The sequence below is a fragment of the Crocodylus siamensis genome, chromosome 4 (assembly GCF_052110815.1).
Source record: "Crocodylus siamensis isolate JL-2025a chromosome 4, ASM5211081v1, whole genome shotgun sequence".
NCBI lineage: Eukaryota > Metazoa > Chordata > Crocodylia > Crocodylidae > Crocodylus > Crocodylus siamensis.
The window spans coordinates 134546529-134574327 of NC_143398.1; the positions used below are offsets into that span (position 1 = coordinate 134546529).

The 27799-nt window shown below is 44.3% G+C and overlaps 1 protein-coding gene across 1 annotated transcript in view; it reads right to left on the minus strand.

The window, feature by feature from the left end:
* Nucleotides 1–27799, minus strand: part of LOC149866530 (potassium voltage-gated channel subfamily KQT member 1-like) — an 808906-nt gene that overhangs the window by 713225 nt on the left and 67882 nt on the right. The window contains exon 3 of the mRNA XM_090043848.1: nt 1289–1415. Coding sequence (XP_089899974.1) covers nt 1289–1415 — 127 coding nt within the window. The remainder of the gene's footprint in view (nt 1–1288; nt 1416–27799) is intronic.

Genomic DNA, 27799 nt, shown 5'->3' on the forward strand with positions numbered 1-27799 from the left:
CTTGCACCGTACCCATGCCTCACAGATGTTGATATATCATCACTCAGTTAGGACACTTGTCCCCTAAAGCCACCAGGCCACCTCAGGCCTCTATGTTGAGGCTTCAGCCTTCCCTGCTTCTGCTACTCTACTCTAGCTGGTCCCTTAGCCAAGGCCCATTTATCTGGAGCTGGCTTCCAGGCTTCAACCCTTATCTTGCCCTACAGGACCTTTATCTCTGCCGCACTCAGGTTCCAGGCCACCTGGCCCTAAACTCTGCCCCTCATTGAGTTGAGCTATCTGCACGAATCTTGGGCTCTAAGTCCTCTGACTCCAAGCTCAAACCTCCTCTGAGCTATCTCTACCCTTCCTGAGCAGTACTGGACTCCCAAGACCCTGTCTACACCTTGATCCTGACCCCTGGAAGGGCTCAAGGCAGTCATGTGACCCTCGGGCATTAATGGGACCTCCAAACTACCCATTTCTAGTACAACCAGAACTACTGGTTAAAATACAAACACAAATGTAAACCTTTTGGCAGCAATACAAACACCCAGCCCACTGGCTGCCTATCATACTTCCCTCAGGTTGTCTTCCCAAAGTGCCCTGCTAGGCAACCATCAGTATCAGCCATTTCAAAGCAAGGCTTCTTCACCCCACTGCTTCCCAGGTCTACCTCCCTGCTCTGGCTCATAGTCCTGAAGAAGTGCTCCTTTCTGGTTGTGTGAATCCCCTGTCAACTGACTTGACCATAGAACTTTTCCTTAACCTCCACTCTGCTGGTTGCCTGTGCTACAAAAATCCTGCCCTTAATGGGGCTACACCACTTCCCCTGTTACAGTGACCAAAGATATCCAAAAAGTAAGGGGAAAGATTCTACCACAAGGAAATTCCCCACACCACCTTAGCTATCCTCTACAGGAATATACAGATACTGCTGCTCCCTCTCCTCCCCACCAGGGAAACAATATATGGATAGGATTATCCCTGATCAATTAGTGTTATGCATAGGACAGAAGACAAATCTATAAATGTTCTTTCATGAAATTCAGTATTAGTTCTACAGTTTATTAGTATTATAGTACCACCTAGCTCAACTGAGCTCAAAGCTTACTGAGCTGGGCACAGTACCAACACATTGTGAAAGAGAGTCTCTGCCCCAAACAGGCAAGTTAGCCAAGTTGAAGAGAATGACAGAGTAAGACAGACAGAAGAATTCAAGTCTATTGTTATGGTCTCATGCAGTAACTCAAAATTTGCTCCTTAAACTAGATACTAAATAGAGAAGTGTCAAAAATAGGACTCTTACCAATAATTGATATTGGCTTTCTGGCAAAACGTACTCTTCCCTTCAAGCCAACATATTTACTTCTGCAACCTGCCGACCATAGCCGCACCACATATTCAGCACCAAAAAATACAACCAGAACAATTTCCTGCGGGAATTGAAAAACATAAGCTGTAAATATTGTATTTTGTTAAACTACAATTTGTAACTTAAATTTCTCTCCTCCTTCTCAAATCTCTTCTACAGATAACCGCAACAAGGTTTTTGCTGCCTTTTTTTTTTTTTTTTTTTTATTGGAGGGGAAGCGGGATAGGAGAGAAGCATTCGTTTCTTTGTTTAGTAGCAAATTAAAAATGGAACACTGCCAGAACATTTTTACTTGTAGAGAGAAATACTCATCAGCATAATTGAATGAGGCAGAAATCTGGCCCTGAGTTCCATATTGCTTGAGCAGAAAGCTCAAAGCTAAGGGTGCTTTCCCATTCCCTTCTGCCATTATTGTAACAGGGTGTACTGAGAGAAGTCATAGCACACATCATTTTACTTTGTTGAATTATTCATTAAGTAGTTAAACACCAAGGGGTGGGAAAACAGCTCATTATTTGTTAGTTGTTTTGTTTTTTTTTAAATAAATGTGCTTCTAAGTAAAGGTAAGAATCATAAACTGAAAATTAATTAACTAGTGTGTATGCAGAAAATTCAATACATCATAAAAATTTACTTGGCAATCTAAAGCTTATTATTGCTTACTTATATTTAATGTAATGCTCTGTGAAGAATTTGACACTACCTTATATCCAGCAGCTAGGTCACCAAGATAGAGGGAAATTTTTTGACCAATATGTAAAAGGAAGTGGATTATTTGAAGACTACAATTTATGTAGACTGAGGCAAACTTCACTTCCCCCTTGCTTTCCTCTACCACGTTTGCAATGTGGTTGTCTAAGCACACAATTTCTTGGATGGTTCCCACTCCAAAATGCATTCAGTAACTCGAAGCTACCAAACATCTAATTTGCAAACCCATAATAAGCTTTGAAAAATATTTGCAGTTATGTTTGAATTAAAATGTAATCTGCATCTTGGGAGTTCTTAAAGCACAGAAGAACACACAGCTACATTATGATTTTCACTGAACACCAAAAGGAAGCTATACAGAGCAGTAATTACAAGATCAAGCGGAGATTGTAGCAATTTAAAACTAGGGAGGAAAGAATAGGTTTGGGTAAAAGAACCACCAGTTTAAGGAAAGCAACTAAAAATTTACAGGAGCTCCCTGTAAATCCCACTCACTGAATTTGCTCAAATTTTTAAACAAACTCAGTAACCAAAGTTCATTGAAATTTGTCAGGTCTTTTATTCAGAAGGACTGTCTTAATTTCATAGAATCATAGAAAATTAGGGCTGGAAAGGACCTCAGGAAGTCATCTAGTCCAATCCCCTGCTCAAAGCAGAACCATCCCCAATCAGATCATCCAAGCCAAAGCTGTCTAGTTGAGTCTTAAAAACCTCCAAGGATAGAGATTTCACCACCACTCTAGGTAACCTGTTGCAGTGATTCACCACCCTCCTAGTGAGAGAGTTTTTTCTAATACCCAATTTAAAACTTTCCTGGCTGCAACTTGAGACCATTGTTCTTCATTCTGTCATGCCACCACTGAGAACAGTCCATCTCCATCCTCTTTGGACCCACCCTTCTGGTAGTTAAAGGCTTCTATCAAATACCCCCCATCTTCTCTTCTGCAGACTAAATAAGCCTAGTTTCCTCAGAAGTTATGAGCCCCAGACCCCTAACTATTTTCATTGTCCTCTGCTGGACTCTCTCCAACTTGTCCACATCCTTTCTGTAGCAGGAGGCCCAAAACTGGACACAATACTCTGGGTGTTGCCTCACCAATGCAGAATAGAGAGGAAGAATCACTTCCCTCAATCTGCTGGCAACGCTCCTACTAATGCAGCCCAGTATGCTGTTAGCTTTCTTGGCAACAAGAGCACACTGTTGACTCATAACCAGCTTCATAGGTTATGCATGGGGGGGAGGCATGTGTCGTCCCTGAAATTGGCCCTCTCTGGCCAGGGAGTGGGGAACACTGGCTGGTGCTCCTCCTGAGAAGCACCGGCAGCGCTTCCGGTTTAGTCAGCAATTGTCCACTGGAGGACCCCTCCCCAGTCAGAGATAGGCTGCTGGTGCCCCCCCAGACTCAGGAGGCAGCAGTCGCCAATGCCCAGCTTATTTTCCACTGTAACAACCAGGTCCTTTTCTGCAGACCTGCTGCTTAGCCACTTGGTCCCAAGCCTGTATTGGTACATGGGATTGTTCCATCCTAAGTGCAGGACTTTGCACTTGTCCTTGTTAATCCTCATGCCATCTCTTTTGTCCCAATCCTCCAATTTGTCTATATCACTCTAAATCCTAGACCTACCCTTCAGCATATCTACCACTCCCCACAGCTTGGTGTCATCCAAAACTTGCTGAGGGTGTACTCCATCCCATCTTCTACAGGATTAATGAAGATATTAAACAATACTGGCCTCAGGACCAACCCCTGGGGCACTGCACTTGATGCCAGCTGCAAACTAGACATTGGGTCATTGATCACTATCTGTGTTGAGCCCAGTGACCCAGCCAGCTTTCTATCCAAGTTACAATCCATTCATCCGATCAATACTTCTTTAGCTTGCTTTCAAGAAAGTTGTGGGAGACCATATCAAAAACCTTGCTACAGTCAAGGTATATCAGGTCCACTGCTTTTCTTATATCCAGAGCCAGTCATCTCATCATAGAAAGCAATCTGGTTAATCAGGCAATTTAGGTTTCTATAACCATTTTGGGTGTGTGCTTACATGCACATTGGTAGTATGCATACTGCCATCAACTCACCACACACACGCAAGGAAGAAAGATCATGGTTTCTTCTCAGCATGAGGTCTGCTTTAGATCAGATAAATTACTTTTATATTGCCTGATCTCAACATGCACCACATATTAGAGTGGCCATCATTATTCTATTACTTATCATTTAGAAATAAATATTTTGTCAAAAAGCATGTGTGGTGTGGCAACCTCCCATTGTAGTTTGTGAACCAAATGTTGTGTCAAAGTAGAATCAACCAATGCTATGCCTTTGATTAGGCAAACTTGTTCTTTAAAGGAGGCAAGATCTTTGTCTTTTCTGATGACAGCTCTGTCTAGTGATTTAGAGGTAGAAGCACCTCACTTAGGAGAACATTTTGAAGATAGCCACTTCTTTCTTGCCTTCCAACACTGTTTGGGCATACCCCCAGGATGCCTCTGTAAAACTTAACATTCACACTATGCCCAAGTACAGACATTACAGTTTTACTGGTGCAAGTGATTGCAAACTGGTCTATACCCACAACAACAAAAAATCCAGCATACTGGTTTACAAATGGCAAAAACATTTTCCCTCCTCTCCCTCAAACAAAGGGGAAGTGTGTGTTCCATTCACTACCAATCTAAACTACGCCTCTTATAGAAAACCATATAACTTAGATTGATTCCATCTTGAACTTTTTTAATGTCTGTACCTAGCCTATGTACAGAGACCTGCTGAATTCATGGCAGAAGTGGGCTACAGTGAATCTTGCAGGTTTAATCTTTCAGGTTACCCAATGGGCCCACCCCCATCAATTGACACGGGTCCCACCACTCATTCCTGACAGACAGGGGGGCAAAAACGTGGCTTTAAATATGGCACTGTTTTTGCCTCCCAGCCAGTCAGCAACGAACAACAGGACCATTGGGGCCCCCTCAGGCAATCAGCAAGGGAGAAGGGGGTGTGCAGGGGGACCTGCAAGAATGAAGGAGCTGCCACACAGCCCACTTCTGCCATGAAGTCAGAAGGTCCCTACCTACATGTGCCCAGACTCAGCAACAAGGCAGAAAAAGCAAACAGGGTTTGTTTCACAGCAGTAATTCCTGGTTCAGCCAGAAAGTGATATAGATTTGACCTTGGACGTAGAGTAAAAGCTTGCAGACTGATGAGACTGAGTTGATAGCTCTAGCATACACCATGGAAAGGGCAAAATGATTAGGACAACTGAAACAAGTGTGCCATACCAATGGAACAAAAAGCACACTTCCCTTCCTTCTTGGTATAAGCATCTCTGACTCAAATTTTATGAAGACTATTAACCTTGGAAGAAACAGAGTATTTCAATGGAAATAATCTGATGAAAATGCTATGTGGGGTTCAACTAAGAATTTCCACTAACAAAAATATTAGGTATAGGAGCTGAGGAACCAAAGGATTTGTAATTTTGAGAATTTTACTTGTGGTTACTACTGGAAGTTTTCTAAACATTTGAATAAGAGTTGTGTGTTTAATCAGTAAGATCTTTGTCCTCAGAACAGGTTGCACAATGTATGGTTCCACACCAAATCAGATTCTATCACATCCTTTGAAGCACTATTTAAGTCAATGAGGTTCACACAGAGGTAACTAAGGACAGAATAAGTCTTTGTTAGAAGAAGAAAATGCCCTCTTCCAGAAATGTGAAATGAATTACTGGTCTCAATCCATTTCTTAGTGGACAGAGGACTGCATCACCAAAACCACAGCAGTTAACACATTCGTTGGCAGTCTAAACAGAAAAGCCAAAGATCAAATGGGCTTAGAAACTGGACAAACATCACAGCTCTATAGGTGGTCCTTCCAAATCAGGAAGTAGAAATATTGTGGTAGCAGTATTGTGCAAGCATGTAGTGCTTCTGGGTACATTTGCCCCAATAGAAAGAATTCATCCATTTCCAAGGTTGTCAAATCAATCAACATTCACCTCACTCAATTTACCTTCAAATTTTAAGGAAAATCCACATCCTCTTCCTATGCACACATTGGAATACTTTTATTTATTACATCTGATTCACCTCTGGTTTCTGCTAAGGAAAATGTAACTTTCTGGATGGTTAAAAATCTGTTCTCATTGAAGTGGGCAAAGTGCATTGGGGAAGTGAGGATCAATGTGTGTGCAAAGCTAAGAAAACAGCACAAATTAAAAATGAATACCTGAGAAAGGTGCATCAGAGAAAATAAGCCAGATATGTCTCTGGTTTAATTCAACTGTAGTCACAACTGACATCTATTTTTGAGAGGGATTTCCAACCTCTAAAATATTCCAAATCTCCTATGTCATACCCACTTCCCACCACCACCCCACCTTCTCCCCATGTATGGGGGGGGGGGCGCGGGGAAGGAAACAGCTTGCAAGAAAATTGGATTTTTTTATTTTTTTTTTTAAATCAACTAGAAAGCCAACCAACCACATTGGCAAACTGGTAATCAGCAGGAACAAATCTTTACCAGCATGGAAGTAAAGATGTCAGGATGTAGACAAGCATAGCTATAAGATTTCCCAGATTGAAATATACCTGCTAAGGGATGGAGGCCTACATTATTTCAGCAATTTCTTATAATTGCTCCTTTAAAGCTCTGTGGCAAGGGGGAAGTGAAGCAACGTGTACTACAAACAGACTAGCTGTGCCATACTTTGTCAGGGTGTTTGCCATGAGTCAAAGGACAAGGAAACCTGGAGCAAGAAGCCCTCCTTGCAAGAGGGATTTAGATTTCATAAAAGGAGTTATTATAGCATAGATTAATGTAGCCATAAAATGCACCCTTTACTCCTTCATTTGGGATGCTGAAGTCTTATTTAATCACCGTCTTGGAATATTTTGGAGATATTTTTACTTGGACCAACTGTAGAGCTGGGATATAGTTAAACAAATTTTTGAGCGCAAAGCATTGAACCTGAAGAAGCCCCTGTATATTCAAAAGCTTGTTTAACTTTAGTCCAACTACACAGTTGGTCCAAAAGATATCATCCACAAAGATCCTTGCCTCTAGTATAATTCCTGGATGATCATGGCTACAGCATCACCCCAACACTACTTAAAATGTTCACAGACTTCTTAGCACGAAAGATTTATTAGAAGATCCAAAAAAGAATAAGGACAGCTTGGAAGGCAAAGGCACAGGGCAAATAATTTCTAATAGTTTACAATTGAAAGGCAACCAAACAGGGACCTTTTGAGCTCTGGTCATCAATTCATCCATTACTATGTTTTGAATGTCCTGCTAAAACATCCGTCATGCCCAAAAGTAAAATTCCTTACAATTCAGGTACCTAGGGCGTAAGTTATGTAAATGAATGGGTAAAAATTAAACTTACAGCTGAGAACTCACAATATGCCCCAGCACAGCTAAAGATATGCTGCATCAGAGAAGAAACAGAAGGGACTGAGTTCAGCTACAGTGATTAAAGTGCACACATGTAAAAGGAGAGTATTTTCTCAGCTGCAGCTGTGTTTGAGGTGGAAAGCACACACAAGGCTCTCTTCACTTTTTCTACTGGCATATTTAGGTGCTTGGGTAAAAGGAGGAAGTGGGATGGCTAAATGAATAGAGGTCTCATGAAGATTCAATCAAGGAATGTCAGCACAAAACAATGAAGCCTCAGAATCTGGCATAGAGGTTTAATGGCTCCAGTGTTTGCACACGTGTGCTTATGTCCGAAATTTAATCTGATAAACTGTCTTCAAGGTTTTCTTGTCCTTAGAGTTGAAAATGTCAAGTTAACAACCTGCTCAGTTAAGGGCAACTCAAAGGGTATGAAAAAAATCAACCTGCATGGAAAGCTTGCACATCTCATCAAGTCTTACAGTTATGAACAAGATTGATGTTAAATCTGAAACCAGTCAAAAAGAACAGTCCTCAAAAAATATTCCCCACAAAAGGAAAGATGTCCACAGATTTTTTGGATCTCCCACCACATCACTAACTTTTTATTTATGTTAATTTGTTTTGCATAAAATTGATAAGTTTAATAGAATAAAAAGGTATTTGTATGCAACAGATCTCCTCCTTCTGGTCTATCCAGAATTTGATAGTGCTACACTAATGCCAAATAGCACTCACTTTGTTCTCAAGTTTATCAACCCTCTCTACAACACCATCTTCTCTAGGTTAATGAGAAAAGTAGCAACTCCAAGCTCCAGTATTTGGTTCAGACACATTACCACTGGAGTTAAATTCTGAAGTACATTTAAATAGGCTGAACACTGTCCTGAGAAAAAGCATGCACATCCTGAATGATGAAACAATTCTTCATAGCAGTACTCAATATGTAAAAAAGGGATTTAAGACACTTGGAAGACTAAAGTTAATAACAAGCTTCAAAGAAATAGCTAATCTGAACAATTTATTAAATATGTCCTGGAAACCAAAGTCCTGTATTTATCCATAGATTCAAGGGCAGTAGTATGAGATTACCTAAAGTTACCCTATCAATGTGCTTCAGTCCCAATCTGGATGGACCACCACTAGCTGGAAGGGGAAGGGTGTAGTCTTGCTTTTTAATGGCACCCATCCAAAATTAATATCCATTTCAAAAAGTGTAAACGCTCATCTACGTGTTTCTTAACCTCTTAATTTGGGAGGCTCTGGGAGAATTCTTGGTTTGCAATTTTTCCACTCCTTACTTCCCCCGTGTCCAACTACAAATATTTTTCAAGTCTTGAGGACTTTACATAAATTGCCTCAGATTTGAATGGGGGTTAGCTGAAGTGGAAACTAAACTAAAGTCTGAATCAATATATCATGATCTGGCCCTTGGTTAATGCCTCCCTAGGAATTATATATAGATATAATTTAATTTTATGGTTGTTTTAACTTTGTACATTAGAGAAGCATGCAACATCTTGCAGTTAGCCAGGAAAACAAATTCTAGGGCAACAAAATGTTGGCCTTTCATGGCCATAGCTATATCAACAACGAAAAGCTCTAGATCACATACAGTATTATATTTACATATAATGAACTTGAGGGTCCAACTCTGGGGGATGCCTATAATGGTGGCAGGAAGCCCCCAAAAACATCCCATGCACCTGCTCCATTTGAACACATCAATCCTAGACAAGAAGCTAGACAGGTCCAGCATAGCCCTGGGACCCCATTGCTTGTTTTGTTTCTAATAGATGCAACTTGGCTTTGAACCAGGGGTTTCTCCCATCTTCCTCTGCAGCCTTTTATTTGGGATTAGGTGGACTATTAATCTGCCCCAGCATAGCATTTTCTGTGTCATTTGAACCACTGCACTATAAAATAAAATATTACTGTTTATTTTATTATCCATTACAAAATCACTGGCCTTAGTTGAGGACCAGGAAACTTGTGCCATTATGACACAAAATCCTGAATAAAAAGCATTCACTGCTCCAGAAATCTTACAATTAAAATAGAAGAACAACAGATGGGGGTGGAAGTTAGGCAGAAATGAAGGCAACACTATGATTGCACTTGTTACTTATCTCAGCACCAAACATTCTGAACACATGGAAAGTTTTAAGGAAAATTATTCAGCTACTATAGTTTTAAAAAAAAAAAAAACAAACTTATTACTGAAACTCAAAAAATATATTTTTACAAAATTTGAATCAATGCACTGTGGATATAAAAAAAAATTGCTCAAGATGATATAACATTAACAAAGTATCTTAAAGCACAGGATAATATATCTATTGCTTTCTTCACCTGTGTCAGAATACTGAACTTGTACTTCAGAAAGAGTTTGTTCTTCTTATGCTATGCTTTTCAACATTTAAATCTTGATTGTGCTGTTGAAAGAGTCATCTATCCTTCTTTCACAATACATATGAAAAACTAAATATTTAAAAATGGTCCTTTTTTGTCTCTTGTAAATAACTATGGTGACCTCTTCTGGTAGAAAGATAAATTTCTAGTAGTCAAAGCATTCAGTACAGGAACCCTCAAATTGGGAAAGAAGAGTTGTTTAGAAATTGTACACCATTCATTTAACAATTTTTAATATTTTATAACACCCCTCCTATGGAGACTTATATACAATTTGTATACAACAAAGAGAACAGCTATCCATGCAGGAGGCAAGATATAATGAACAGCAAAAAAAGGTGCATATTTTAAAGAGAAAAAATATTGTTATCTTTATTTAACTACCTCCCAAGCCAGACGGAGAAGAAAACAATGGAAATGTATGCTTGGGATATTAACATGGGGAATATTTTCAAACAGGGAGAGTTTTGAACTCTAAAAAGCAGAATTTAATAAGAAGAATTTTATAGAAAGCACTAGCCAATTGCCCATCATGAAAGACGGAGTGTTTAAAAGGAGTGTTTACATGGTCTCCCCCTTTCCCCCAATCCCCCCACTCACCCTTCGGGGTCAGCCATGTAAAACAGCCCCTCTACTGCTGCCTCTTCCAGCCTCTGCCAAAGTGGCTCCCTCCCCCGAGCCCACCCACCTCCTCCCTCAGAGCAGAAGAGCTTCCCTCCACCAGAGGCAGCGGCAGCTGCCCACCTCCTTCCATGCAGCAGCAGGGCTTCCCTCTGCCTAAGGCAGGGATGGTGGCAGCTCCCTCCCTCCTGCTCCCCCCACCTCTGCCACCTCCTGTGGAGCAGTGGGGATTCCCTGTGCCTAAGGCAGCAGCAGGGGCAGCTTCCTCATCCACCTGCCTGCCCACCTCCTCCCACAGAGCAGCAGGGCTTCCCTCCACCTTAGGCAGCAGCAGTGGCAGCTTCCTCCTTACTACCTGCCCGCCTGCCTCCACCTTCACCCATGGAACAGCAGGAATTCCCTCCATCTGAGGAGGAAGCAGTGGTGGTGGCATCTCCTTCCCCCTCACCCATCCACCTACCTCCCTCTGCCTTCTCCCATGGAGCAGAAGGCCTTCCCTCCACCTGAGGAGGGAGCAGCTCCTCCCTCCATTATGCCCACCTTCCTCCACCACCTCCTCCCGCAGAGCAGCAGGGCTTCCTTCTACCTGAGGCAGTGGAAGCAGCAGCAGAAACAGCAGTGGGACTTCCCTCCACCTGAGGCCATGGCAGCAGCAGAGGCTCCCTCTCCCCCACCCGCCCACTTCAGTTTCCTCCCTCAGAGCAGCGGGGCTTTCCCCTGCTTGAGGCAGCGGCACCAGTGGCAGCTCCTCCCTTCCCCCTGCCTCTACCTCTTCCCATGGAGCATTGGGGCTCCCATCTCCATGTCTGAGGTGGCAGCAGCTCCCTGCCTGAGAAGGTGGAGCCCCCAGAACCAAAATCACCACCAGCCCTCTCGGTGATGCATGTGCAGTTGCTCAAAAGCAAGACAGACCGACAGACCCCATTATTATATTAGAATGTTCAAGTTGGAAGAAATTAATATTAGCCTATAAGCAACAAGCAAAGCATATCAACACCTTTCAGTTATATACACCAAAAGAAAACAGCTGCAAAGTCCCTAAATTTATGGCATTAATTTTTACAAACCAGAGGATAAGAGGAGAATCATTCATTGAGGAATATATATACGCATGGGTTAAGTTTTCAGTTGTTTGAAAATTGAGAGTCTCAGAGAGAAGTGCCTTAACAGCAGCAAATTCCCTAGAACTACAGCAAAACCAGGTTTTAACTAGCACAGTTCAAAATGGATTCATTTTGTTCTTCATTTCAGTCATTGCAATTCTTTCCCCACCAAAGAAAACTTCACAAGCCCTTTACCATCCAATAAAACCAGTCAAGAGATCACCAGTAATGCTAACCCTTGGGAAACCAAGAGTTCTGATGACACCTGCAACAGATACAGTTTTCACTGATAATCTTCATTTCCCTGGGATGGTTAATTTAGGCCATATACACAGACATTCAGTTTCTTCTGGGAGAGTTGCTGCTCTCCTGGGAGAAACTCTGAGTGCACCAATGCTCAGGATTTTTCTCCCAGAGCAAAAACAGCCACTCTGTGCCACTGCTACTTGTCCCTGGAGAAATGCACATTCCAGTTCATCTGGACACACTCACTTTGTGCTGCTGCTACTTGTCCCCAGGGAACACCCGTAACACATGCACTCACACATGCAGCAGGTTATCCCCAGGTGGGACAGAGAAAGCTAGGACCCAGCAATTGTGCTGATTTCACCAGCCTTACCCGAGATCCTGGGCCTCCAGGAGCCACAGCTGTGGCACTCCTACAGCAGAAAGCCTGGCTGGCAGCTGGAGCATGGCAAACCCCCTGCCTGCCCCTCCACCTGCCATGCTGCAAAATAGCAATACATGCAACGCCTGCATGTGTGGCACCAGAGACAGCTATGCACTGCCACATACCACACATCTACACTCATCTGGACACACCCTCCGGAAGAAAAATAGCCAATTAAATTACTCCCAAAAGTGTTTCTGCTGGGAGAACAAATGTCTATACACATTCTCTTTTGAAAGAAGCCACAGCACAGTCCTTATGAATCCCAGGGTGCTATGCTCCTGGCCCTCCAACCTGAGACAGTCTTTGCTTGCTGGACTCTATTGCTCCAGCTGAGCTTGAAGCAGAACACACACCTCCCTTCACAATCCCCACATTACTTTGGAGAGACACAGGCCTGCTGTGTGCACTGCCTCTGGGCAAAGGAAGCCTGCAGAGTAGGCTGAGAGGTTCAGCATCAATACTGCAAGCTCTCTGCTTTTCAGGATCTCAGACATTCAAATGCCTGTCCAGGTATCTCCAAGTAAGTTTTTCTACCAGGAAAACAAACCTGGGAGAATTCTCTAAGATCATTTGAATGCATGTATGCAGCCTTGGCTATCATCTTTATTTTGCTCTATGTCACCAGATTAAAAAAGTATTGGGCAAGGAACATGAAAAAATTTAACAGGAAGCAAATAAAGCCTTAAAAGTAGCTGGAAATAAGCATATTTTTTATTGCCAAGGTATACTATCTTTAAAATTCCTTGATGTATTTTTTCCCCAGAGGCAGCCAAAATATTCTCCCATGTGACCTTTAGCTAACTCCACAATATGCAAATCATTAATTGTTCTCACATTACTGCAATCACAGTATCAAACAAATTAAAATGCTAATAATAACTGAAGCCTGTTCTCCTTTTATACTATCGCCTGTCAATACTTATTGCTGAAAGAAAATGAAAAGAGGCAAAAGAGTAAAGAGTTTTAACTGGATTATGCTGCAGGAAATAGAAACTGTCATGTGAGTTTATACCCTTAAGGGATGAGGAAGTGACTGAAGAGAAAGTGTTTCAATCACTACAGTAAATCCAATTTTCAAAAGCAAATCTCAAATTCAGAAGCATAAAAACCTAAGATCCCCTATATAAAAAGCAAAATGAAACAGCTGAGTAAGAAACCTTTCAGCTGGGGGGGGGGCAGAGAGAACCTGTACTGTTTGATTTAAATTCACTGTGAAATCTATATGCATTAAACAAGAGAAAAAGTTTGGCAAAGTGTTTTTGATCCTGAAAGAAGATGGGGTAAAAATTAAGTGGATGGAACCGAGAGCCACTGGGGAATAAAGGAGTTCTCTCTGCATGGAAGTCAAGGACAAGGGCAGACAGAACACACAAGACTGGGCAAGTATTAAACAGCAAATTATTAAGTGCTTAAAAAGAGGGAGACTTCATTTTATTCATAAGGAAAGCTTCCAACAAAAGATAATTTTTAGTTGTCAATCACCAACATAGATATAAAAGAAAGGAAATATTTTTGAACAACTAACATGGGAAAACATTTTAGAAAGGGTTTTCCACAAACTTTAAAAAGCAAAACTGGATGGTAAGGATTTTATAGAAAGCACATTCAGATTGGAAGAAATTAGATACAAAAAATTAAAATCAGGAAGTCAAAAGCAAAACCTGATGACAACACCACGTTGCTAAGGGTATGTCTACAACAGCTCCATGCACTACTCAGAAGCACTATATTAAATGAGGCTGCACCCACTCACTCTTGTGCTATAAGCATGCCAAAACTCAGAAATGAGGTAATGGAGCTGTGTTTGAGCAGCCCCAGCTGTGCTCTATTAGGACAGAGCACCTATGAGCAGAGTTATGCATGCACTCAGGACCATGCTCTAATTGTCTATGCTGCCTCATTTCTGGATTTGAGGAAAGCAGACCAGAAATAAGTAGGTAGGGCATGTTTCATGGCAGGACTCCTGGGTGTGGCACCAAGGTAATACAGACTTGCCCTAAAACACAAGTGGCAGGTTTCATTGTCTCCCTGTTGGCAGTCAGTTAGACCCAACTTCACTAGAAAAATAGATGCACATTAGGGGTGTGTGAAATGGGCCAAATTTGATTCAGATTCAGCCTGAAATCGGGGACAGTGATTTGATTCGTTGATTCAGAACACTATCCTGATTCAATTTAGCCGAATCCAACTCTGAAGATTCGATGCTGATTCAGAGAATCAGCTATTTGGCTGTAGACACTGCTTTAAATGTTTTTTCTACATACCTCAAAGTACCATGTGCAGCTCATGGTGGGATAGATGGAGTGTCCCACAGAATCATGAGGGTGGGGCATGCTTGGCGGTGAATCTGGAAGTCGTTCTGGTCCACTTCTAGGACTGCTGCTGAGCATGCTGGTGGGCCACCCTGCACCCCCCCCCAGCTTGGCAATCGACCATGGGAAGACCCCAGGTGCCCTTCCCAGGCCCAGGAAGCACCAGTCACTGAGCCAGAGGGGTGCAGGAGGGCCTCCACACACGCTCCTCGGCAGACCTGTAAGTGGACCAGAAGTACTTCTGATCTGCTTCCAGGTCTGCTGCCGAGCATGCTGGGGACCCCCCTGCACTCCTGTGCGATGCTCCATCCACTCCACCATCACAGCATTCATGAGCTGCACCTGGTACCTCAGGGTATATAGAAAAAGCATTTAAAGCTGTGTCTATGACTGAATTGTAATATCTTTCCAAATCTATTCAGAGGGTTCTGATTCAATTCAGAAATATTAAAGGGTCTCCTGATTCAATTCAGGTTCATAGATTCAGCCAACAATTCAGGCTGAATCTCCACCAAATCAAATCAGTGACCGAAATTTTGCACAGCCCTAATACACACCTGGCAATGCAAATGAAACAAGAGAAGAAATAGACCTTTCTGATACAAGTTATACAAGATTTAAAGAACAATTCTAAATAGCTGGAAAGGTAATAGATAAACACTAGTAGCACTGGGAACCATAGCTGGATGTGACTACACAAAAAAGAAAAATGTGAAAGAAGTATTGACTCAAAGTTAAGTATCAGTTATGGAAAATTCCATAATATCTGTTCCCCTTGACTTGCATATGGAAGAAGTTATGAGAAAGGTGAAAGCAAGTGAGCCTCATAGTAGGAACAATATTTTAAATGACATATGCCAGGAGAATCCCCCCAAATAACAGAGCATTTATCAGCTTTGTTATTGCCATTTAGCACCCCATCAGAAAACAAAGCCTCTCTTTTAGTTCAAACTCTTCTTAAACATTTTTTTCCATGGAAACATTCCAAGGAGGGACATTACCGCTACCAGTTAATTAGCTCCAAAAAGCCTAAGCAGACACTGTCCTGTCTGCCTTACATTGACACTTCTCACCATTAGCTAGCTTACCACATGCTGGCTACAGCCTGTGCTGTGGGAGGGAGTGGGGGATTGTGGCAGGCCAGTAGGGGGCGCTCCTGCACTGAGCCACCCGCCTCACTGCACCCAGTCAAAAAACAAACTCTGAATGCCTCCCCGGGGGGTTCTGGCCAACCCCCTTCCTGGAGCATACCCACAAGCTGCCACTGCCCGGACTCAGGTCTTTGTCTGGACCCTGCATGCCACCTGGGATACACAGGCCCCGTATACCTAGGGGTTGCTTAACCCCAGCAGGATACATCTGGGTGCTTCTTATAGCCTGAAGAATAGAAAGTAGCCTCCCTTAGTCAGCCAAGTAAAAGGGAGCAAGAAGGCCTGTCCAATCCCACTCAAGCATGTATAACACAGCTGACTATAACAGAGAAATCTACTGGATAGAGAGGGTGAGCACAGGGAGGGGTACAAGTCAGAGAAGTAACAAAAGAATAACCCTGAGCAAACAGAGTGGCTTGGTAGCCCTTTGATATGTGATGAGAGTACATTAAACTATGTTCCTAGTTAAGTTTCTGGTAAGTTATTCACTTCCACATTTGGTTTCAGCCATTTTCAAACTAGTTTATGTTCACTGAATATCTGTTCTGGTACAGATTTAAATCAGTTTCTGATCACCTAAACCAGTCTGTATGTAATGTCTCTCCCTAGCCATTGTCTAAGAGGGCTTTCCAATTTGGTAAATAGCCCTTCTGACCTCACCATCTGTACCCATTCAGGGGCAGGTGTCATCTGATGCCAGTCAATCAATTTTAAAAACAATCACAGTTACCTAGTGGCAGGAGCTTAAGCCCTTTCCCCATGTCATAAGGTCAGAGTTCCAAACAATAGAAAGATTAAATCCACACCCACATACCTGAGATCAGTCACGTACTCAGTAACCTGGGGCAACCAAGCTGACAGACGCCCAAGAGAAAGAGAGAGGAATAGGCAACCCATAGTGAAGAGCAAGGAGGCTGGAATGGGATTCTTTCACAGGGATCTCTGTTTGGAGCAGCGAGTGGTGAGGGAGAGGGATGGGGCAGGGGCATGGGCAGGGGGAAGCCAGGCAGATGTTACTGTACCTGCAAGTCTCTGCTGGAGCTCCAGCCAGGAAGCAGAGGGGAGGGGCCAGCCCTGCTATGGGGCAGAGGCCCACCCAGCCCAGAGAGCATGCCAGGATAGTTTGACCCAAATCAGTTAAGTGTAATACTACTACATTCAACCAAGTTTATCTCAAACTGGTTTCAGCCATTTTCAAACTAGTTTATGTTCACTGAATATCTGTTCTGGTACAGATTTAAATCAGTTTCTGATCACCTAAACCAGTCTGTATGTAATGTCTCTCCCTAGCCATTGTCTAAGAGGGCTTTCCAATTTGGTCTCTTGCCCAGCTGCCACTCCCTCTCAAACTGAGCAGCCCTGATCTACCATACAGCTTCCAACTTCAAGGCAAATAATATTAGTACCACCATTAGGCATGGAAGCACCTATACCAGTGGTTTTCAACCTTTTTTGGCCAGTCAAGAAGTAGGGGGGAAGACGGGTTCCCCCTCAGGAAATCCCATAGCCAGTCGACAAGTGGGGGGAAGAGGGGTCCCCCCAGCAGTCAAATCAACAAACAGGGGGAGCCCTATGCAGTGGCAAAACCAGAAGTGCCGGCAGCAAAGCTGGAAGTGCCCCCACTTTTCCGTGCCACTGCCGTGTACCCCCGGAGGCTGGTTGACCTACACAATTCATAAGATACACCCAAACAGGAATCCAGAGTGTTAAAACATTCTGACCTGTTGCAGTCCAAGTTCTTTGCAACAGGGTAATTGCTCTAGTATTAGTTTGTGGTCAGAAAACAAGCAGAAGTTAATGTCTGACATTTTCTAAGGAGTGCCTTGAGTCTAATGAGAATGACTGTTCTGGCCCTTCAGTACTAAAGCATATGATGGAGGGAACCTAAAGACTCAGGACAGAAATTACACAAGCTGATGGTGTCAGTGATCAGCAACTGGTTCAGATCTGTAACACAACAGAAGTTTGGTGCACATAAACCACTTTTGAAGTGGCTGAAACCAGCTTAAAATAAATGTGAATGGATGTAGTATCAGACTTAACTGATTTAGGCTAAATTGATTTATTGAACTTCTGTCCCAGATCTCCTCCAGATCCAAGTTAACTCAGTCCCCCAGCATTCCAGGATGCTTTGCATCTCTTCTACAAACTGCCCTTCCCAGGGTGGGTGGGCTAGCCTTAGCCAAGACTATCTGCTCCAACAGAGCAGGGAGGCATGCTTTAGCACCCCTTGGCTTCTGGGCCAGGCCACTGCAGGCATGTGGCTGCATTTCCAGAATAAAAAGTGAAATGTCTAATCACCGACTTATTGGTCCAATCTACACAGCGTAGACTAACCTGTGAAGATTGAATCAATTCAGCTTCAGGCTTTTTGATCATCTGTACTTAGCCAAACTGTTAGAGAAGAAAACTGCTGATGCTGTCTAGAAGCTGTCTACCCTGAGCTGTTACAGGGCCATGGCTAACTAGCTTGATATTAGTGAACTAACTGTTGGAAGAATGAAAGTTCTTTATGCACTGGGTGTAAGCAGACAGAATGCACCTAAAGTAGCAGCTAACTTCTGGAGAACAGGATCCCCAGACTGTGCTGGGGTCAGTGATGACATCATCCTACCAGAAGAAACCAAATACAACATTACTGTTCCCCGATTCTGTGAGGCTTAGTAGACTATAGGGCAAGATTGATGAATCCCTTCATAGGCGGAACTGGAAAGATGCATGACACAAGGTGTTCAAAAGATTTCTGGCATTTACATACTTAGACAAGCTGCAAAGTTATTCCCTCCTGATTGCGTTGCTACTAATAGTGCTACTAAAGGTGTCCACCACTATTTTGGGAAAGTCCTGGAACCATGATTCATACAACTTCCCCTAGAAAGCATGGAGCCACACAGACAATTCAATTGCATTGCTATTGGTTGCAGAATGCTGAAGGCAAAGTGGCATGTCTTTAAATAGTTGGGATGAAAAAAATTGCAATCTATACATCCAGTCCTAGCCTACTGCACTCTATACCATATTTGCAAAGATGAAGACATGCATTTTTCATGGTGGGCAGGGAAAAGCTGTAGACTGATACTCAGCCAATTCAAATTATCCCATAGTGACCCAAGATCAAGAGTTACATTTATAATACATAACTGATTGTAAATGCATGTGCAGCTTTGTGGATTGTGAAATATTGTACCGGGGACATGTTCTACAGAAATAGGTTTTAAAAAGTGTTCTACAGATACAGGTTTTAAAAAGTGCCTGTTGGGAGGAAGGGGGATTTTTCATCTTTATAGGGTAGATGTTGCCTGATCAACTGTAAAGACCAGATTGGGAAAGGGTTCATTTTACTACTGAATAAAGCATCAATACTACTTCTCCTCATCCCCTGTCACCATGTTAGAAATATTATTGAAAAATGCATTATCAATAGTGTTGTTAGAACAGCACAGCTGTCAGTTCTCCCTGGTGGGAGAGGGGAGGTTGGAGGAGAAGCTACTAAGGGCTCTTTGTATTAAGGTATCACTCCCTCTTTGTTCTGCAAATTTACTATCTCTTTGTTACAGTAAAGCATATAGTCCTTAGTGTTCTCATGCAGATAAGAGTAAATTGCAACTTTCAATGGTCCTGGCCTTGAGGCAGAAAACGTTTGAACTTTTTGTAACCTAAAGTACTTTCTGAGCAGGCGCAATTAGCTAATGCATATAAGCCTATCCGCCCCGCATACTTAAGTAGTTAATTATAATGCACATGCGACGGATGACGTGACGTCATTTCATATATGTTTGTATGAACCGGAAATGAGACGTAAGAGTTCCTGCTTCCGCACACGTGCTCAGGAGAGAGGGGATAAAAGCCAGCTGAGAGTTGTCCTCAGCGGTTGGAGTGATCCTTTGTTTCCGCTCCAACCCTATTTGCAAATATATACCTTTTGTGTTACTAATGGAGTGTGTCTGTGACAGAGTTCTTCGCCTCCCGAGAAACGAACCATAGCAATTTCTGCAACAAATTTGGCGACCCAGATGGGACCTTCTCGTGGACGACCCTGAAATCCAGCGGCGGAGCACCTCCGGTACCAGGGGGAGTGCGCACCGAGCCGACTTTTTGGGCTCGCCCCTGGAATTTGAGGCGCAAGTCGGGATATTCGGGAAGTTAAAAGGATCCCGTGCAAAATTCTCAGTTTCTGGAGAGGCTAGACACACCTTGGTATTTGGATCGAGATCTCTGGGGTATCTGAGTGAGTATACGAATTCCCTTTGCCCAATTTGGTTCTGGATCCAGAGCGGGGGGCGTGCATGATTGCTGGGGAATTTTTTGTTTGGCCTCGGCTTTCAGTAAACCCTCTGTTATAGGGATCTTTTGGTATTTGGTGTGCCTTGGGCGCACTCTTGTGGGCAAAATGGGTACGAGCCGCTCTCGTGTAGAAAACCCTGATACCCCTCTAAGATTCTTATTACGTCATTTTAATAAATTTGCAAAGCCGGCCGATTACGGAGTAAAAATGAAAAAAGGTGATTTAATTAAGTTTTGTCAACTCGAGTGGCCAACATTTGGGGTCCACTGGACCCCAAAAGGATCCTTTGTGCTAAAAGAAGTGATAGCTATCCATGAAATTGTTATGCAGAACGGGTATTGGAATCAGTTTCTTTATATTGATTGTTGGTTGTGGGTGGTTCAAAATCAGCCACCTTGGATTAAGAATTACTTAGTAAAGTCTCATGTGATGGTTGTTAAGGAAAAGACTCGAGAGGGACCGCCTGTACTCCCTGAGTCTGATGAGGGGGGAGATTCTGAATTGGCTGAGCATCGGACCCGCGCTCCGGTTGCCCTGTCAGGTAGCGAAGATGAGTCAGACGCCTCCTCGGGATCCAGTCCCTCTGCACCACCGCCCCCTCCCTTAGGGAGACCACCACCGACGTATCAAAGCATACCTAATGATTTAGAGCGTGAGCCTCAGCCAAGTGCCCCACCTGAATCAGGGAATAAGGGTTATTATTTGCGCAAGCCTGTAGAGTCACAGCCGGTGCTGAACTGCCCAATGCGAGAGGTTATTGGGGAAGGAGGCAATGCAACTTTTGTCTACACCCCATTTAGCACTTCAGATTTATTTAACTGGAAGAATCAGAGCCCCTCTTTTCGTGAAGACCCTGAAAAGATGAGGGACCTGTTTCGATCTATTGGGCAGACTCATCGACCCACTTGGGCTGATGTCCAGATGATGCTCCAGACCCTCCTAACCCCGGAGGAGAGGAGATTAGTGGTAGGAACAGCAGAACGTATTGCGGCAGCCAGAGTTGAGTCAGAGGGTGCTGCTGGTCGTACTCTGCGTGATACCTGCCCTGTTGAAGAGCCGAGATGGGATAATCATACTGCAGAGGGAAGAGAGCTGAGTGCACAGTATCTGGGAATTATAGTGGAAGCAATGGGAAAGGCAGTGCCTCGGGTTACTAATCTGTCTAAGTTGTATGAAGTGAGACAGGGAAGAGAGGAGGATCCCTCAGCTTTCTTTGGGAGGCTGTATGAGGCGTTTCGCAGGTTTTCGGATCTGGATCCGGAAGCCCCAGATAACCAGCGCATGGTAAATCTTATGTTTATTGGTCAGTCTGCTGCTGATATCCGTAAGAAGTTACGGAAAACTGAGGGAGGTGCTGGGAAACCGATTTCAGAGCTGGTGGAAATTGCATATAAGGTGTATGGGAATCGTGAGCAAGTGCAGGAGCGCAAGGAGGATAAAAAGGCTCAGCGACAGATGGCAGCACTAGCAGCTGCTATAACTGGAGGTAACCCTGGAAAGGCTGGGATACAGAAGGGGAAAGGAGAAAGAGTGGGAGCAGATGTTTGTGCTTATTGCAAAGAGAAAGGACACTGGAAGAGGGAATGCCCGAAGTTGAAGGAGAAGAGAGACAGGGAACCGAGAGGTCACCTCATGCGGGCAGAAGACAAGGGTGAGGACTCAGAATGAAGGGGACGGGGATCTAAGACCACTAACCCTTCGGGTTGGAGCCCGAGAAGATCCCATGGTAACCATTAGGGTTGGTGGCAAAAACTTTGAAGCCTTGGTGGATACTGGGGCTACATTTTCAATGATTCCAGAAAAACCCCCTTGTGCAGGAACTAGTGAACAGCATGTACTTGTGGAAGGGATTGAGGGAATGCAATCCCAACTCCCTGTTTGTAAACCACTCCTCACCAAAGTGGGGAACCATTTGCTCGAGCACTTCTTTGTGTATTCTCCAAGTTGCCCGGTTGCACTCCTTGGGCGGGACTTACTCACAAAATTGCAAGCTGAGATATTTTTCAGAGACGATCAGATGGTGGTCCAGCTACCTGTCAAGCAGAGCTCGAACTATCAGATGGCTCTCCTGGAGGACCGACGCCCTGCAGTAAGTCCAGAAGATCACATGACTGGAGTAGACCCCTCGGTATGGGCTGATGGAACCCCTGCATGAGCTAAGTCTGTCTCCCCAGTAAGGATCGTACTCAAGGATGGGGAGGGGCCCGTTCAGGTAAAGCAGTACCCACTCAGCCGAGCGGCCAGAGCTGGACTCAAGCCGTTAATAGAGAAATACAAGAGGTGCGGATGGCTAGTGGAAGGGTCCTCACCCTATAACACCCCCATCCTTGGAGTGCCGAAGGCAGATGGGGTCTCATACAGACTGGTCCAAGACCTACGAGCAGTAAATAAGAAGGTCCTTTCAGACCATCCTGTAGTCCTGAACCCTCACACGATTTTGACACAAGTACCAGGGGAAGCTGAAATATTTTCAGTGCTAGATTTGAAAGATGCTTTCTTCTCTATTCCCCTTCACCGAGAGAGTCAAAAATTGTTTGCTTTTGAATGGGAGGATCCAGATACTTTCCATAAAGCCCAACTCGTGTGGACAGTTCTCCCACAAGGATTCGTAGCAGCCCCCCATATTTTCGGACTTGCCCTTCAGAAGGACTTGGAGGAGTGGAAGGGATCACACCCCGCAGTGACTCTCCTCCAGTATGTGGATGACCTGCTAGTTGCAAGCCCAAACTTGCAGCTCTGCGAGGAAGCCACCAGGTCACTCCTAAATACTCTGGGGGAAAAAGGATATAAAGTCTCTAGAGAGAAAGCCCAAATATGTCAGCCTGAAGTCACATTTTTGGGATATAAGCTCTCAAAAGGAGTCAGAGCCCTGAGTGCAGATCGCATATAGGCAATCCAAGGTCTAACCCCACCTAAGTCACCCAAGGAGCTGCGGGCATTCCTAGGGCTAACTGGGTTCTGTCGACTATGGATACCAGATTATGGTGGGAAGGCTAGACCACTGTATGAATCCCTGACTAAGGAGAGTCTCACTAAATGGAAATGGAATAAAGAAATGCAGCATGCCTTTGATCTGCTGAAGGCAGCATTAACCCAGCCCCCTGCCCTGGCCATCCCAAATAGTAAAAAGCCATATTGACTGTACGTTCATGAGAATCGAGGGGTTGCATCAGGGGTGCTGACACAGCCAATCGGGCCCGACCTGGAGACCCGTGGGATATTACTCAAAGGTTCTAGATCCAGTTGCACTCGGGTGGCCAGCCTGTCTTCGGGCTGTGGCAGCCACAGCAGTGGTTGTTGAAGAAGCCCAGAAGATAGTCATGGGTGCGGATATGAAAATACTCACTCCTCATGGAGTTCCCCAGATCCTAGGGACTGAGGGAGGGAAATTTCTTAACCCCTCCAGACAATCACGGTATGAGATATTTTTGCTCTCTAATCCAGGACTTACTTTCAAACATACTACAGCCTTAAACCCTGCAACCTTGCTGCCGGAGCCAGGGAAACGGACGCATGACTGCCTTGAGGTCCTGAATCAAACCACGCAGGTGCGACCTAATCTTGCTGAGGACCCAATTGAGGACCCAGATGTTGAATACTTCGTAGATGGCTCCAGCTCTGTCATCGATGGAAAAAGACGAACAGGATGTGCAGTGGTAACCTTGGATAAGGTAGTATGGAGGGAGTCATTGCCGAGCTCATGGTCGGCCCAGGCTGCGGAACTCACTGCGCTCACCCGAGCATTACAGCTGGGGACAGACCAGCGGGTTAATATATACACTGACTCTCGCTATGCTTTTTCTACAGTCCATGCGCGCGAACTATTGTGGAAAGAAAGGGGTTTCATTACGGCCTCTGGGAATAAGATTGCTAATGGCCCCCAGATTATCAAGCTACTAGAGGCACTCCACCAGCCTAAAGAGGTAGCAGTCATTCATGTGCGGGCCCATGGGAAGGCTGCTGAGGAAGAGCATAAGCTTGGAAATGCAAAGGCTGATGCAGCAGCAAAGGAAGCCGCATTTACTGGGGGAGAAGCAGAGGAGGTATCCAGGCAGGCCATGTCCCACGGAATATGGCCATACGTCCAGGATTTAGTCCCACAGTATTCCCCTGAAGAAGATAAATTTGCACAGAAAGCTTGTGCAGAAAAGAACTCCCAGGGGTGGTGGATAGTACCAGGAGGGAAAGTCATGATACCCAGGCCATTGCTTCGGGAGGTGCTGCAAGAGCTCCATGCAAGAACCCATATGGGAGGCTTGGCCATGGGTGATCTATTGATCCGCCAAGCAGTAGCCCCAGGGCTATATGTAGAAGCTCAGCGCATTGCTACCAAGTGCATCACATGCCAGAAAGTAAACCCTCGAAGGAAACCCCGTGCCAATGGGAGGTAGACCCTGGGCAGCATACCCTGGACAGGCATGGCAGATTGATTTTGCCGAGCTCCCACGGTCCGGACATCACGGGTTTTTACTTGTCATGGTAGACCAGCTCTCTGGTTGGGTCGAGGCCTGGCCCACCAGGACTGCCACTGCAGCTACAGTAGTGAAGTATTTGTTGCAGGAGATCATTCCCTGGTATTCCCTGCCTGAGTCCATTGAGTCGGATCAAGGACAACACTTCGTGGGAAAAGTGGTTCAAGAAGTTGCGCAAACTCTCAAGGTTACTTGGAAACTACACACACCATGGAGACCACAGAGTTCAGGACAAGTGGAATGCATGAATAGGACTTTAAAGACTCTGCTCACCAAAATCTGTATTGAGACATGCCTTAAGTGGCCTCAAGCATTGCCGCTAGCTCTTACTTCATTCGAAACACTCCCCGACGGGGCCTCAAATTGACCCCATATGAAATTATGTTTGGCAAGCCCCCTCGAGTCTTACCCCCTGGGATGCGAGAAAATGTAACTTTTGAGTTAGGTAATAGTGAGCTTCATATGTATGTTATTGCTTTGCAGTCTGTCTTGTCTTCTCTTCACAGATATGCAGCCTCCTTTCAGCGCCTGCCTTTAGACGTACCGGTACATGACTTCTCCCCGGGAGACTGGGTCTTGGTGCAGCGGTGGAAAAAGGAACCCTTGACTGAGAGGTGGAGTGGCCCATTCCAGGTACTTCTAACAACCCACACCGCTGTAAAGATTGCTGGCCATGACCGTTGGATACACCATACCCGTGTGAAACGACATCCACGAGCATCAGAGGACATCAACTCCCAAGACGAGCTCACTCCGGAAGCTGAGTCGTCTTTGGAACAAGAAGCCAGCAAGTGGAGCTGTGAACCTACTGGTGATCTCCAAGTGCGCCTGAGACGGCTTAATCAGAGCTCAGAAAATTAGACAAGAAAGTAAAAGGGAAACATTTAGGCTGTGTTTGATCTCATAAAAGGGAAAATATGGTGGGAATTTTATTGTGCCTTGTTGTTATCTGCATAATGAAAGAAGCAGGATTGCGTAGCCTTAGCCGCTGGCCTATGCCCCCGCTTTCCCCAATTGTTTCCCCAGGGACAAATTTGTATGTTGACATGATGGAAAGAATTGCAGGTACTTTTAATCTTACCAACTGCTGGGCCTGTGGGGGGTTCCGAGAGGCCGGAGGCCAGTGGCCTTGGAGGGCTTTTCCTTTAGCCCCAAAGTGGCTAGTAAGTAGTAAGGCAGAGATTAAGAGTACTAGTCAAAAATGGGATGAGAACCACAGCTGGGAGCTTTCCCAAGTGGCATTGGGAGAGTATTGCATCAGTAATAGTGGTACAGGAAAAAGTTTGGGACACAGCCGTTGCATATGGACCTTAAAAGTAAGATGGATGAACCTTACAAAATTAGAACAACTTTATTATCCTAACAGGCTAGGGTATAATCGGCTAGAGTGGCAGCATCCTAATGGAACAATTGCGTGGTTTAGTAAGTACTGGAGTGCCATGAATCAAAGTAATGATTGGACAGATTGTACAGACAAGCACCAGGATGGGCTATGGGAATGTTCCATGAAAGGAGGCCTCGCAGCCGCTGGTCCTTTGGGTCCAGAAGGAGGTTTGGGGTTTCCCGAGATGCCCTATGGTTGGGCCCCTCTGAATGCCACTAATAGAGAAAATAGGGCCTTAAAAGGATACTATTGGATTTGTGGACGACGGGCCTATACAATACTACCACAAGGGTGGACAGGAACTTGCTATATGGGAGTAATTGTATCAGCTTTCTTTTTGTTACCGTCTGAGGTTGGAAATAAGCTGGGAGTCTCTTTGTATGATGATTGGAAAAGGGCCAAGAGAAGTATTGATGTAAGTTTGACACAGGGTGGCTCCCAAAAGTGGAAGGAGGATGAGTGGCCTCCTCAGAGGATTATTGAGTATTATGGACCAGCTACATGGGCTAATGATGGGAGTTGGGGGTACCGGACACCAATATATATGCTAAATAGAATCATCAGGTTGCAGGCAGTCTTGGAAATAATTACTAACCAGACTGCCACTGCTCTCGAGTTATTGGCCTGACAGAGTTCTCAGATGAGAGCAGCCATATACCAAAATCGGATGGCCTTAGACTATTTACTTGCAGAGGATGGCGGAGCCTGCGGAAAACTCAACCTTTCTAATTGTCGTCTATTTGGAGGCAACAACGGAAAAGCGGTCTTAGAGATTGCCAAAGAGATTAGGAAAATAGCCCATGTACCAATACAAACGTGGGAAACCACATGGAATAAGGACTGGTGGTTTCAATTATTTGGAGGACCCTGGTGGAAAAAAGTAGGATTTGTGCTTTTGTGTGCTCTGACTGGTTTGATTTTTATCCTTTGCCTTATTCCTTGTCTCACTAGATTGATAACCACCACAGTAGAAGGAATGCAGGTCACAGCAGTCCCTTTGAAAGCACAGACTGCAGCAAAAGTCATGGTCCTCAGAAAAATTCCTCGTAATTATCTTGATTTGCCTAAATGAAGTAAAGAGCAGAAAGCATCTTGAGGGGGGAATATTGTTAGAAATATTATTGAAAAATGCATTATCAATAGTGTTGTTAGAACAGCACAGCTGTCAGTTCTCCCTGGTGGGAGAGGGGAGGTTGGAGGAGAAGCTACTAAGGGCTGTTTGTATTAAGGTATCTCTTTGTTACAGTAAAGCATATACTCCTTAGTGTTCTCATGCAGATAAGAGTAAATTGCAACTTTCAATGGTCCTGGGTCCTGATCATTGGGTCCAGTCCTCTGCATGAGCAGGAAAGATGTCTGTGGTCAGGTGATCCTAGCCAGATGACTGTCGAGTGTTCTCTTGCAGATCTCTAGGGTAGATGACTGCACCACCTCTTGGGGCAGCTTGTTCCATAGTCTGGACACTCTAGGTATGAAGAAGTTTTTGGCCATTGTTTCTAGTTTTCCCTCAGGGCGCCCTGGTGAACAGTTGTTCACCAAGCCCCTGATGTATGCCTCTGATATAGTGGGAAGCTGCAAATCAGGTCCTGTCTCAACCTTCTTTTCTTTAGGCTGAAGAGTCTGAGATCCCTCTCCTTGTATGGCTTACCTTGATCATACAGATGGCCCTTCTCAGATCAGCTGAGCACATGCAAGAGTCAACTTGATTTGTTTTCTTTACACCATTAACCAAATTCAATTTGGGAATTCAAGTTTCAGTGATAATGATCTATGCTGCCTGCTATGCTCCTGCCCCTTTTATTTTTTTTCCTTACCTCCTCCTACCTCTTCATGCATGTGTTGTGTTGGGCTGTACAAGAGGCAAATGAGAAATGTATGTAGATTTTTTCCACCTCCCTCCCCCCTCACAGTTCCCCAAG